This window comes from Platichthys flesus, chromosome 1 (assembly GCF_949316205.1).
Source record: "Platichthys flesus chromosome 1, fPlaFle2.1, whole genome shotgun sequence".
NCBI classification, from domain to species: domain Eukaryota; kingdom Metazoa; phylum Chordata; class Actinopteri; order Pleuronectiformes; family Pleuronectidae; genus Platichthys; species Platichthys flesus.
In genome coordinates, this window is record NC_084945.1 from 9,512,623 (window position 1) to 9,526,840 (window position 14,218).

General features: G+C 40.8%; 1 protein-coding gene across 1 annotated transcript; it reads left to right on the forward strand.

The window, feature by feature from the left end:
• The first annotated feature begins 545 nt into the window (after positions 1-545).
• On the forward strand, positions 546-14,018 carry LOC133957411 (transmembrane protein 255B). Its single transcript, XM_062392972.1, has 9 exons — positions 546-606; positions 2,177-2,319; positions 2,456-2,518; positions 9,770-9,859; positions 10,939-11,022; positions 11,923-12,008; positions 12,202-12,361; positions 12,674-12,820; positions 13,005-14,018. The coding sequence occupies exons 1-9, from the start codon at positions 546-548 to the stop codon at positions 13,227-13,229; spliced, it is 1,059 nt and encodes a 352-aa protein (XP_062248956.1). The 3' UTR covers positions 13,230-14,018.
• Positions 14,019-14,218: the final 200 nt, after the last annotated feature.

A 14,218-nucleotide genomic window follows, 5' to 3' on the forward strand; every position in this document is an offset into this window, starting at 1 on the left:
CTCCATATTAATGCTGCAGCAGCTCGACCATAAAATAAATATAATAAACGCGCAGCAGAGTTTAGTCACATGGTGTCAATATGTTTAACATGAACCTTAAATACAAACAGCGTTCTTACGTACGGCTAATGATTAAATAATCGAATAAACAATTCATAATTTATCACAGAGTAAAAAAACAGGGAGTCTCTCTCTCCCTCTCGCGTTCTCTCTCTTTCGTGCGCGCTTTCTCTCTCTCTCTCTCTCTCTCTCTCTCTCTCTCTCTCTCTCTCTCTCTCTCTTTCTCTCTCTCAGAAGAAAAGTTGAAGCTGTGTGTGAATCAGCTGCAGCTCTGGATGATTTCATATTTACATCCAAAAGATGTTTGAGTTATAAGAAGAAAAAGAGGAAAGGTATTTCTTGCAACTCTGTGGCGGACGATGAAGACTCTTTCCTGAATCAACATAAAGAAGACCAAATTCCATCATAGAAAGAAAACTCAGCTGCTTCCTGGTGTTTGTACCTGTGCTTCATTTTAAAAGCGGATTCATTGAGACTGAGTGGAGATGCAGCCTGAAGCTCAGCAGACAGCTCAACAAACAGCCACAGACATACTGGACCCTGCAGGTAAAATAAATCCTCAACCTTCATCCTGAAAATACTATAAAGTTTAATATTGTCAACAAGAAAACACTTTAATCACTACATTCATGTTATTGTTGGTAAGCTAGGTAACTGATTATAAATGGGTTATAAATTGTAATCGATTAATCTATCCTTATAAATTACGAATTCATTAATAATACAACAATTTCGGTTGCCAGGTTGTGGTAGCGTGACACTTTGCTTGTTGCCTTTTAAACCATGTATTATGTTTAAATAAAGCTGCAGGACATTATGGACCAAAAACTAATTTATAAACAGCTTAACAACATTTGCAAGCACAGAAATATTACAAAAGAACAATTCATTAAGTCTGACAAGGGGTTTGACTTGCTCCTGATCTGATTGCAGAACTCAGAATAATACAAACAATTAATTATGTTGTTTTTTATTGAACGATGTCAAGTGTAATGTTTACAGTGTGTGTATATGCTGTATATATCCAGCTGTAATGCAGATTTAAATGTTGGTAAACCATAAATAAGTATTTGGGCTTCGTATGACAGTAATGAAGGTTACTGGGAGACGTCTACCTGATGAATTCTCCTGAACCTGGCAACTCAAAAGGTTGTTATTGTTATTAATGGCTCATAACTGACCAGTAAAGTGTGAGTGAATGATTTATCAACCGATGATAAAGCCATTAATTACCGCTTGTGAGCCCTTTATGAATGATGCCTTGTCAGGACGTGGTGCCATGGTATTCCTGATTCATTGAAAATATATTTTTCTCATCAGACATTTTTACACTTTATATAGGGAGAAGCCCCGGTAGTGACTGATAATATTGACATGGCCCTGTTCAGTGATCCAAAAAACATTCAGACCCCGAAACTGAAGCAGCTAAATGGAATCCAGCCGTTGTTATGTTGTGACAGGTTGAAATGCCATCAGAGAAGAGTATTAATATTCACGCTTCCTAAATTGTGTTATAATTACATTAATTTCTTGGAAACTAGCAGTTAAGAAATCCTGCATATGTCTGAAAAATACATATACTATAAGTACACAAAGTACTATTCCTTTTGATGCAGTTGATAAAACGACCCAACAGTACAAGGTAGAATCAGTCCCACCATAACCTGCTACTTAAATACACACTACAAGCTATTGTCCCCTGGTTATTACTGGTACATATGCTGGAGTAATTTATTTGAATACTTCTCTCATCAAGAGAGAAATTACTAAAAGAGTATTGTAAAATCAGGGATGGCACAGTGATGCAGCAGTTCTTAGCAGCAAGAAGGTTCTTGGTTAGAATCCCGGTTTGTCCGAGTTCTTTCTGTGTGGAGTTTGAATGTTGTCCTCATGGGTTTTTTCTGGGTACTTTGTAAAAACCCTTCCAGACTCCAAAGACATGCAGAATGGGGTAAGAATTGAATAGTTGGAGACTGAAGCTTAGATAATACTGGATGGAAGGTGAAATAATTTAATTCAGTCCTTGTTTTCTCAAAAAACAGGTTAGAGATTTAGCTTTCTGGTCAGAATGGTGGATTATTAGTTATGAAGAGGTCCTCCTCATGTTGCTCCTCAGATCAGTACCTGCGCCGGAGGAGGACGGCCCTGTGGGTGACTGTGTGTCTGCTGGCTCTGTCTCTGGTGGTGCTGACGGTGGGTCTCATCTCTGCCACCCGCACCGACAATGTGCCCGTCGCTGGGTATTACCCGGGCATCACCGTGAGTGACGATCACCTCCCGTCTCACCTTCACACGTCCAGACGCAGAAGATCCACTCTCATTCAATCCTGCAAATACGATCGTGACCTGGTATCTGAGACCTAATGTTTCTCCTTGTTTCTCCCTGAACCTCCAGCTGAGTTTTGGAGCATTTCTGGGAATTGTCGGCCTCCACCTGGTGGAAAACCGCAGACCCATGGTGAGTCTGTTCCTCAGCCTGTCAGAAAACAGTGATAACATTTATTTCTGGTGTTTCGTGACACCTCCAGCTTTATATCAGGTTTCAGTACACCTCATATTATTGATTGCATTCGTACATAACTTGAAAAATGGCATGGAAGCTTTTATAGGAAGGAAAAATGGACAGAGGAAGTGTGCCAACCTGCTGGATCACTGCAGACACACTGGTAAGAGGATGAACCTTCTCCAGTCACTAAACTGATACAGAAGAAGAGGAGGCATTGAGATTAAGTCCCGAAAGAGTCTCAGTCAAACCAAACCAAACGCCCGACACAGACCTGATGCTAGCCACTTTCTTCAGTCGTCACATGCGTCATGCACATCATGATTTATTCAATAAGTCTGATCGCATTACACTTTGTTTTTATTAATTCAACAACTCCAACACCTCAGCCAAGCATGTAAACCTATTTACTGAGAGATGGCGTCATTAATGTGCAGTGACAATACGAACTTAGATGTCACCTATAACTGATGAAGAAAGTTTAAAAAAATGTTCCCACCGGTTTGCAGACACCAAAACAAAACCGAGATAATAGGATGAACCAAAACAATCAACCAATGAACGGATCCAAATGATAATTACTGCTGCTCAGGTTCTGCTGATGATATGAATCTGTTGTCGTCCCAGCTTGTTCTACTGCAGCCGAGGGGCAGTATTAATGGTTTGTTAACATAAGAAAATTCCTTCATCTCGATAGTTGGCCCTAATTTGACCTATAGCCCTATGTTTATTCTCTCTCAAGGTGACTTGTGTCAATAGGATTCCTTTTCTAAAAATGAGACATTGTTCCTGGAAAACAGGACACACGTATAAATATACACCAGGAATCAGAGGATCGTGTTACAATTAAATTCACTAAACTGGAAATTGCTCTGTTATGAGCAAGAAGCAAATGTGATTACTCAAAGGCAGCATAATGTGTTCTTGGTTCTTGAGCCCGGGTCAGTGTAACATGACTGGATCTGTGGTTGGGGGAAGTGAACATCAGCGGCTCCGGATTTCAGTGACATGAGGGGACAATGACATTAGTATTGGTCAGTCGCTCACAGGGCTCCTTTAGTTCAGACAGGGACACAGATAGAATATCATCAAATACCTCTCTGTACAACAACATATATAATATTATACAAAATATAATCGGGTCAGTGACTCAAGAGTTAAGAGACAATTAGAGGAACCGGCCCAATGACCTGCCTGAAATGGATTATTCCCAGAACCTCCAATCAGCTGATTTTCAACCAGGTTGAGACGATGGTAGCACAAATGTTACTCAAGTTCCAGTGGGAACCAGAAACTGAGCCTGTCCCTGTGTGTAACTGAAGTCTTATCATCAGTATCACATTCGCAGTGTATCAAACCCAGCATGAGACTGACCGAGTTAAGTTCCTTGAAGAAGACACCAGTGACACAGAAACCTCAGCTTGTCCGTTGGTTTGTAAGTAAGATAACATAAAAATCAACCACTTTTCTTCAACAACACTGTGTGGAAGGGATTCAGTGTGTCAGAGAAGAACCCATTTAATCTTGGGTCACATACAACTCCTGAAACTGACAGATCAAGCAACTTTGGATTGGAGAAAATTTTAAATGATATCTTCAATACATTCTATTTACATTGATTACATTGATTCCAATTGTTTTGTGTCTTTATTCAAAGGAATATGAAAACACAAAAAAATACATAAATTAAATTTACTAGATCAAGACTTTTATTTGGATCTGCACCACATTGCTGACTCATACATATCTGATGCCTGTTTTGTGTCATCAACAAGTCCAGGAAAATGCTGAATAATGTCCGATCTCACAATGTTAAGGAAAGTGAAAATAAATGCCTGGATCCAGATCTACAACTAAATTAAATGGAGTATTCCCGGCCTTTACCACATGCTTCAAACAGTGGTCCAGGCCTCTGACCTCTGACCTCTACACAACAACACTGCATCAAGATCCTTGAGGGTCATTGACAGTGAGCTTCTCTAACTCATTCTCTTGCTTCATGTAACTGAGCAGTCTATAACTCTGAGTATAAAATATCCGGGTACGACAGTGTCCAATCACGATAAGATAACCCTCCCTCTTATCGTGCAGCAACGAGGCTTCCAACACGTTGCAATAAATCTTTTCACTGGTCATGCTGCTACAAACTGGCAACCCAATTTTTTCTTTATGTCTTCTCCAGACTACAGTATTACCTTTACTACCTAAGCCTGTTGATCGTGTTGATTGGAGGGTTAAACATCAAAAAAAACTTTCCCCAAATTATAAAAACCTGCCCAAATATATCTCTACCTGTCCACATAAAGATAAGGCGGCTCTGTGTACGTCCCCTGTCTCCATGACTGTGGTGTATCAGTGTGTGTTGTTAATATTTCATGTGGCGTGCAGGGTGTTGTGGGCCTGCGGTCGGATCACTTTGTCTTCCCTTACACCACAGTGTACAGTATGCACAAAAAACAATGACGTGTCCGTGTTCATGGAGCTGACAAAGGACAATTAAAAGTATAATTTACCAAGAATGAACACATTCTTCATATTTAGAAAGTTCTGTTTTTAGGGCCGGCCCTTGTTGTTTCACTTCTCGTGAACTTCTACTTGTTGTGAGTAGAGGAAAGATGTGTAAGACACCTGTAGTATCTATTTAGCAAATAACTTCTGGGAGGCCTGATACAAACTATCTGTTGTTACTATCGACTCTCACTGCACTTTTTTTTTTATCAAAAAACAAAACATCACCGGTACCATCTTTGTTGTTTTCTGATGGCCAAACAAAAAAGTAAAGAAAAGAAATTTGAATGTTAACTTAAAATAACCGAACCCAACCCTAAAGAAAATAACTGACGTGTTTATTGATAATGAAAACACTCGTTGGTTACTATTGGGAATAATAATCACTGTGTGTGACTCACACTGATTAATTTTTTTTAAAACAAACTTTAAAAAGTTCCTCTTTCAGACCAGAGCCAAAAGATGGATGTAGGACATATCAGTGATGATATAACCTGAGGTTTTTAGGCCCCACTTTGCCTGATAAACCAGCCTTGGCTGCACATGTCCGCCTGTCTGGCATCGCTCTCGGCTCCGTGTGTGTTAAACTTTAATGGCGTGATCGCTGCCACACAACCAGCGGTCTACAGAGTCTCCTATGAGGCACATGTGGCATCACGTTGGCCCTCACACAGGTGTCCTCTTCCCAGCTTAGCACTGTAACATGAGCGCCAGCTGGCAGGTCACTCATTAAAGAACAACTGCGCTCACCACAATGCCACACTGACATCTGAGAGCTCTGAAGCTTCTCCTGCTTCCTGTGGCTCACAGCTCTGTACTCCTCAGGCTTTGATGAGAGAGGAGTCAAGTGCCAAACAGAAACGTTTCCAGTGTGACCAGAGGAAATCTAAATTCAGAAACTTGTACTCTTCTGTTGAGTTTAAAGCAGTTTAAAATCCACAAGTGACATTTACACACCAAAGATTTCAGCTCCTGAATATCCCAATGATTTATTTCATCACGGTACATGAATTCTTCTCTGGGAAATTGGTGAAAATGGCAAAGAAATCACACTCAAACTTATTTTTCTTGGCCCATATCCCATCCTTCCACCAATTTGCTTTGTGAGCCGTCCAGTAGCATTTGTGTAAACTTGCTTACAAACAAACAAACAAACCAACCAACAAATAAACAGACAGGGGTGAATATACAATTCCAATAATAATTGCAAAATCCAGTTCAGTGTATTTATTTTCGCATTTTGAAAAATGTCCCTACACTTTCCTATAATAACCATATACCTATCAACATTTCTAAATTGCTGTGATGAATTAGGTTATTTCCTTTTTAGTATAAATGTCAATAATATGTGAAGGTGAGGTTTTATTTGTAGTTTTACTTTTCATGTAAAATAAAAAAACAGCTCTCTTTATGAATCAGAAAACTTGTTGCAGGTAAAACGCACATTCACGCTCCGTCGACATTTCCCATATAAAGCATTAAAAACCTTAACGGCTCATATATCTGCGCTCTTCATTTAGTTTTATCCTCAAACGTTGAAAAGCATCGTGGAGCATGAAATTCTCTCTGTGAAAGGACGAAAGAGGAAAATCTGCACTTTCACCCTGTCAGGCTTCACTGCTCTGAGATTTCTTCATCACTCTGTATGAACCCGGCTTCACGTCGCTTCAGCTCTCTGCTCCAGCAGCCTCTTGTAGCTTCTGCCTGTATATCTCACAGTCCTGTCGTCCTTCTGGTCACCTTGCAGCGCTCAGAGCAGAACAGAGAACCTGCAAAAGGTTGTATTATTTTACCCATCAGGTTACGGTACGATCGGTTCTTATTACTGCTGTGTCCAGATGTGGTCGTGATCGCTCACCTGACCACTGAGCAGGAGAAGAAGACCTTGGAGTGGTCAGCGACTTCCGTTACATACCCTGTTAGGTATCTTGACCAAGGCTGATGAGTTTTCTCCTCTAAAATGTTTATCCTCTTTGTCTTTTATCCACAATACTTAATGAAAACACGTCATTACTGTGTAAAATCAATGGGATAGTGAGATTATCAACTGAACAACAGATAAACATGCTGAAGAACATTTAGCAGCTAAAGAGACAGATATTTCTCTCAGGGGGTTAAAGAGCAACATGAAGAAAGTGAATATTGGACCTAACATCCATCAGGTGGCTACAAACACATCTGCAAATTACAGCTCCGGTAAAGTGTTTCAGTGTTGAAGAAGATTAAGGTGGAGCTGTAGTTTTAACAAATAAATAAACATAGGTACCAATCTGGAGACTTTGATATATACAGGCAGTAACTACCACATTTTGCAATCAAATCAAATGTCAAAGAAGAAGAGCCTTAGTTACCTGCTGCATTTTTTATATATCTTCAGGGAATTGACTCCTGAGAGCCGAAACTGTCTTTAATCTTTTACACCACTTGGTTGTTCTCTCTGCTTCAGTTGCACCAGGGGAGGTTTTGGTGGTTTGGTCGACGGAGTGTGTTGAGGTGTTTTATGGGTTGGCAGCCGGTGCTAATGTGAAGTAATGCAGTTGTCAGGCTCTATTGTCTCTGCCTCTGGCCTCATCTCCCACTTGCTGGCCATAAAAGCAGAGTCATTTAAACCGCTAATGAACTGGAGAGTCTGGACCAGTGGCAGATAAAACCCAGTCAGAAAAAGCTCATTTTCTCAGTTTGACTCTTTACCTTACTGAGGGGAGTTCTTTTATAATCCCCTTGTTTTCACATGTCCGTCACTTCACCTTGTGTTGCTCTCACACACACAGCTCAAGGCCTTTTATACATAACACACAAGCTATTTGTTCAGGTTCGAAATCTTAGATCTCCAGTTTCGAGCGGTGTTCCCCAGGGCTCTGTTTTGGATCCCGTCATATTTATAATTTACCCACTAACTCCACCTGGGTACAACCAGGGTTATATTTATATTATGAATTTTGTTTCATTAATACACTGACGACATCCAGCTCAATAATCCATACCAGCTTCTTTTTGACTGCTTTCCAGAAAATAGATTCTGGTCCTCGTTTGTAATTTACTTTGTAGTACACCAAGACTGTAATGACTGGGATCCAGTGTTCTCTCCAAAAGGAGAAAACTCCAGAATATTAATGCAGAATCAGAATCAATTTTTAGAAGATGGACATCATTACATTAATTGTAAATTATTGTGACAAAGTGCTGAGTCCCAGCTGCTGCTTCAGGGAGATGAATGCAGCAGCTGAAAGAACAAAGTGTGTGTTAAATCTGATGTTGGAGTGCAGGAGGTTTTTTGGTCCTGGAGGAGCTGTTGAACAGACAGGAAACGATGCTCAGGGATAAAGTTTATGATCAGACATCTGTGATCAGTCAGCTGCATCCGCTCTGCCAAATGTGTGTGTGTGTGTGTGTGTGTGTGTATGTATGTGTGTGTGTGTGTGTGTGTGTGTGTGTGTATGTGTGTGTCATATGTCTTATATTAGACATTTTACAGAAGAACCTCCTTTGTCACATCATTCATATTTGGGTTTGTTGATCAGTGATCAGTTTCTTGGGATTATTTAAAAAAACTGAATGTTTGAGATTGTTTGTCTTCATCCTGTGTGTGTTTGTGTGTCTTTGTGTGTGTGTGTGAGTGTGTGCCTCTGTGTGTGGGTGCCTCTGTGTGTGTATCCATTGGGAGAATTAGATTGACCTTGCTGGTACAAAAGGCCGTCCCTCTGTCCTGTGCATTGCCTTTGTTCTCCATAAATAACCCTCAAAGCACTTTTGTGTTGGCAGAGCAGGAGGCTGTACATTTCCTTTATCGTCCTGCAGTCGAGACGCCACAGACTAGGACACACACAAGCACAGAAACTAATCTTATGAGTTTTAGCCTCAATCAGGATTTTGCCTTTATGTAATACAAGTTCCAATATGTTTCATAAACAGTCCGAAGCAAATACCAAAGACTGAGAAGATGTAATAATTGCTTAAAAAAACATTTGGATTAAATTGTTTAACTATAACAGCACTTATGTCTGAAACAATTTCAATCTTGAAAAAGAATAACCAGGAAATTGAAAAGGAAAACAGCACTTTGTTACTGAAATATATATTTCTTGGTATTACTGAAAAAATCCTGTACCAGTTTGCAATGTATTATGGTAAAATCCGACCTCATTTAAATCACTGCAATACTGCTTGGTTAAGATTTGGGGACAACAGATTTTTTGGTATATATTATTTTAGCGCTCACAGATTTTTTAGCCAAAGTCATTCATTCTTATCCTACCAGACATTCGTCGGGGTTCATCCTCTTGTTCCTGTCTTGTTTTTTTGTATAATTTAGACACAAAGAAACTGTTCAGTGGGATTAGATTTCATAAACAGCATAATTTATCCTCTTTATTTACTGTTAAATACTTTTATTTACTTTAATTACTTTAAATCGCACAATTGAAGAGTCAGAATTGTTTTTGGCCTCGTGTAGTTTTTGCTTTAAAAAAAATACTGCAGTTGCACCTTTTGTCTGGAAAACATCTGAGAGGTCTGAACTGACTCTGCATCAACAGCTGTTGCAGAATTGATGAGATCCTAGAATGTGTTGCCGATTAGAATGAGGAGACTTGGATCTTTAAAGTTTTATTCTTCTGCTGCTTGTTTACGCAGATGATGGGTACTGATGCTTTGTACTAACGACTGTATCCTCTTCATCCTCCTCCTCCTCTCTTGCAGCTTGTGGCAGCGATCATCTTCATCAGTATCGGGGTCATCGCGTCTTTCTTCTGTGCCATTGTGGACGGGATCATCGCTTCAGAATTCATCGTGAGTTTCATCTTATGTCTTGTTATGTATAGTCTAGTGTCTGGGAGGGGAGAAAGAAACACAAACTAATAAATCTTTCTTCCCTGAGACACTCACACATCACATTTGATCAGACGTGCTCAGGTCTGCAGAGACACACTTCAGACACAACAGAAAGATCAGGAACTTTGCAGATGTAATCAGACAGAATGGAGACGGCACAGTTAAACCAGTCTGACTCATCTCAGTGTCCAACCTGCAGGAAGCTGCTGGTTCACAAGAGGAGCTGCGGAAAACATTCAGCAGAACTGGGCTGATTACATGTTTACCCACAATTCTCCACAGCACAACACATCTTTGTCTCCCAGGCTAAATCGACATGCATTTAAAATCACATCTACATATACCTGCATTTGTTAGGGAACCGAAAACGCGTAGAGGTCAGATAAGGTCAAAGCCGCTCCCCTCCTGCAGCTCTTTAATGTTTGGACACGTGCACGTGCACGTACACAAACACTTCAGTTTGTCACATCGGCCTAATGAATTTTAATGAGGTTTTTAATGAGTATGGAGCTGGAGCAGAGTTTAAAAAGCTGAAGCTCTCAGCACCTGGCACCCGCTCGCTGATATTGATCACCAGTGCAATCTAAGCCCTGCAGATATGCTTTTCTTTCTCCACTCGCGGGACAGTAAAAGTCACAGTTATTGCACCTTCAAGCTCTGGACGATGAAAATGATTTTATCACCTTTCACACTGTGTCAAGTCGAGTGAGGTTTAGTGCTTGAGGATGCAGGGGACAGGGTGTGAGAGCAAACCTTCACTGCTGCTGTGACAGAGAAACAGCGGGAGGACGGACAGACGCACACAGGGCTCCAATGCACACAAAACATTAGTGAACCCTTTAAATCGGAGGTTCTCAATCTTTGCACCTCAATGATCCCTGAACTGACACAATTCAGCTCTTTTAGAGGTTTTATTACATTGACGTGTTTGAGATTCAGGACCAAAGTCGTCTAATAAACTCGTACATCGGTTTCTCTAAACTGACATTTTGCTTCATGAATTGAACAAATCTCTCTCTGATATTTCCAACACACAGGACATGAGACCCCTTCAGGAGGACATGTGCCACCACACCAGTGGTTCGGCCTACGCCTACGCCTACGACAACTACTACACAGAGGTGATTCTCACTCCTACGACAAACAACAAAAGCCTACTGCATCACGGCACAATAATCACATTGTAAGATCAAGTGCCGTAGGGTGTTTGATCTAGCTGAATACAAACGAGTCAGACGGACTTCCTGAAGATACAGGCACCAGAGTACAACCTCGAGGCAACAAAAACTATTACACATTATAAAAGTACCTGTGAACATCAGAGCTTCTTCAATTTGACCTCTAGTAGTAAGGAAACTACCAGAATAAGTCATTGACCAGATTTCATAAAGATGGGAGAAGGAACAACCTGTGTTGAGAAAGAGATGGATGAGTGCTTTTGATGCTGCACAAAAGGGAACCATCTGTGGAAAGTGGTGTTTCCGTGACAGATCAGCTGCATGTGCAGGAGAGAGGACATATAAAGATGAACAAACTGTGAATGCAGGTTTGTCATCACAGATAATTAATGAAATGATGACGCCCAGACTCAGGACACTTGGCAGGAGAAGACTGAAACACAAACAGATGAACAGCGGTGCATCTATTCACATTTTTGAGCAAGACTGGTATATCGTCCATACCCAGGAGGAGGCGCTCACACAAAATATTGAATAGAATATCTGTTACATTCAACAAATCATTAAATTTCACTATTGTTAAATAAGTCAAGCAGATTTGTGTTCCCCCCAAAATAATAAGCTGATGGTGTAAGGACATCTAGTGGTCAGATGATGCTATACAGAATATATATTTGAAAAAAAGCAACAACCAAATGTCATCAACTTACAGGTTACAATAGAGGATATGGATATGACAAACAGATATTTACCTTCAGCTCATGTATCTCTGTCTAAAGTGTTGGTCCAGCTCCTGCTTCTCTGCTGACATAACAAGATGTTAAGAGAATCTTTACTCTGCAGGTGACGTGTCGCTCATTTGACAAAGCCTGCAAGCTCAAACTCAGGAGCAACACCTGCTACTGCTGCTACCTGTACAACTGTGATAGGTGAGCAATGCATCTGACCTTCTACTTACTCATGGGACTCACATTTCTGCTCAGAAATATATGAAATACACAAAGAAAAGGAAATTGAAACAATCGAATTTTCCGATGCAACTAAAAGACTTACAATGAACATTAATTTGAAATATAAATCTTTTGTGATTAATGTCCTGACCCATCCCCGTCCCTCCTCCAGCACAGACTACCACACACAGTACTTCGAGTTCACTGGTGTCAGCAGTTGCTGGGACGTGATCCACCTGTACCGTCTGCTGTGGGCCTCGGTGGTGCTCAACGTGATCAGCCTGTTCCTGGGCATCATCACTGCCGCCATCCTCGGCGCGTACAAGGACATGGTGAGTCCAGAAAAAAAGAAAAAACAGATATTAAAGGTCCTCTGCGTCCTGAGTAAAATAAACATGGTTGTCGAGGGTTTAAAACTCCACACTAACGAGTTCTGTTTCTTTCCTGTGTGTAAACCAACTCCAGGATGTGAACTACTAGAATGTATTATTTGAACACTTTCAATATCTCTCATTAGAGCTTGTTTCAAACCTTCTCTTTTGTGTTTAAAGTTTGGATAATGAAAGTTGAGACACACTTAACTCATAATCTGGCATTTTCTAAAGTTCAATAAAGTTCAATTTTCATCTTTTTGTTTCACGCAGCAGAAGCCTAATCCTCAACTGGCTCCCAGTCCTGCACCCCCACCCCACATCCTGTACAACCCCACCCAGCACATGCTCACCTACGCTGGGTTCTGTCCTTCAGGACAGAGTCTGCCTGCCTACCCCAACTATCCAATGTCCATGCAGGTATGAGCCAGGAGCAAAACAACAGGAACAATCAATGACCAGATTAAATGTTGTGGCTGATTATGTTTCACAGATTTATTATTGATTATGTCAAATTTTTGATGATATGTCTTGGCTTCTACAAAATACACAACCCCACATCTCACATGAAACACCACTCCCTGTCTCCTCTCCTCACCCGCAGCATAACAGCAACTACCAGGCACCTGCTACGCCCCAGATGAACCCAGACGGAGGCCTCTCCTCCACCTCCTGCCCGTCTGAGGAGAACCAGCCGCCCTCCCAGGCCTCCACCCAGCCTCAGGGAGCCACCCAGGAACCAGGCGGCTACATGCTGACTCCCAACGCTCCCGTCCTCTACGGATCGTCCTTCGGCTCCTTTGAGAAACCTCCTCCGTATGCCTGCTGATCCCTCAGGCATGTTGGGATCTGATCTGCTCAGGCAGAGTGTAGCATATTTCAGACATTTCTTAGGTGACCTTATAGAAGGAAAACCAACCAGTGAGTTTCACCACTTCTGATTTAAAAGCTGTTACATGTTTCTCGTGGACGTGAACTGAACAGATTTATAGTGTGAATATATAGACATTATTTATATATATATATATACATTTCATGTGCATTCATTGAGAGAATCGATTCTGGAAACACAGACTCGGTTCTAGATCAAGAAAACTGATACCACTCACACATCTATAGATAAATATGAGCCATCAGCTGTTTATCTTAGCTTAGCATAAAGATAGCCCCCCTCATTCTGTTCAAGGTTAACAAAGTCTGTCTTAACCCTAGAGCTGATGTCCAGATGCTCAGACATTACATAAAGAGATTGTATAAAATCAACTGTGATCTGACTGTTTGTTTCTGTTCTACAGGTGTATGTGTGGACTGTCTCACTAAATTATCTACCGTAGAGTAAATAAAAGGGCTTTCTTGTAATGTGAACTGGAGAGTAAATGACGTTACTTATGTTTGTGTGAATCATTTAATGTGCACTTTAGAGGTAATACACTGGATATATTATTTATGATGCATGTTCACGGCTGCGGGATGGGCGGCTGTAGCTGTTACCAATGAGATAGATTATGTATAGAAAATGCACCTATAAGAAATCAATGAAGTAGGAAAAATACATGTGGAGTAGGGGATTTATTATATTTTGGGGGGAAAGTGTATTTGTTTAGCTGCTTAAAGTCAGGTGAGAAGTTTTAAAGATTGATATGGTGGCCCACAAGTGTCAATCAGAATGCAAAAGTCCCAAAAATGTGAAAGTCCCAACACGATTATTAAAGCCACAACACAAAGCAAGTGAGTAACAATAGATGTTGATCAGTTTCCATGGCAATACTTACCCTGCAGACTCACTTCTGTCATCAGTGCATCCTGTTTGACACTTCT

Coding starts and splice junctions, on each gene's coding strand:
- LOC133957411 (XM_062392972.1), top strand. CDS start 546: ATGCAGCCTGAAGCTCAGCAGACAGCTCAACAAACAGCCACAGACATA. Junction 12,009..12,201: donor TACCTGTACAACTGTGATAG/GTGAGCAATGCA, acceptor TCCCTCCTCCAG/CACAGACTACCACACACAGT. Junction 12,821..13,004: donor ACTATCCAATGTCCATGCAG/GTATGAGCCAGG, acceptor CCTCACCCGCAG/CATAACAGCAACTACCAGGC.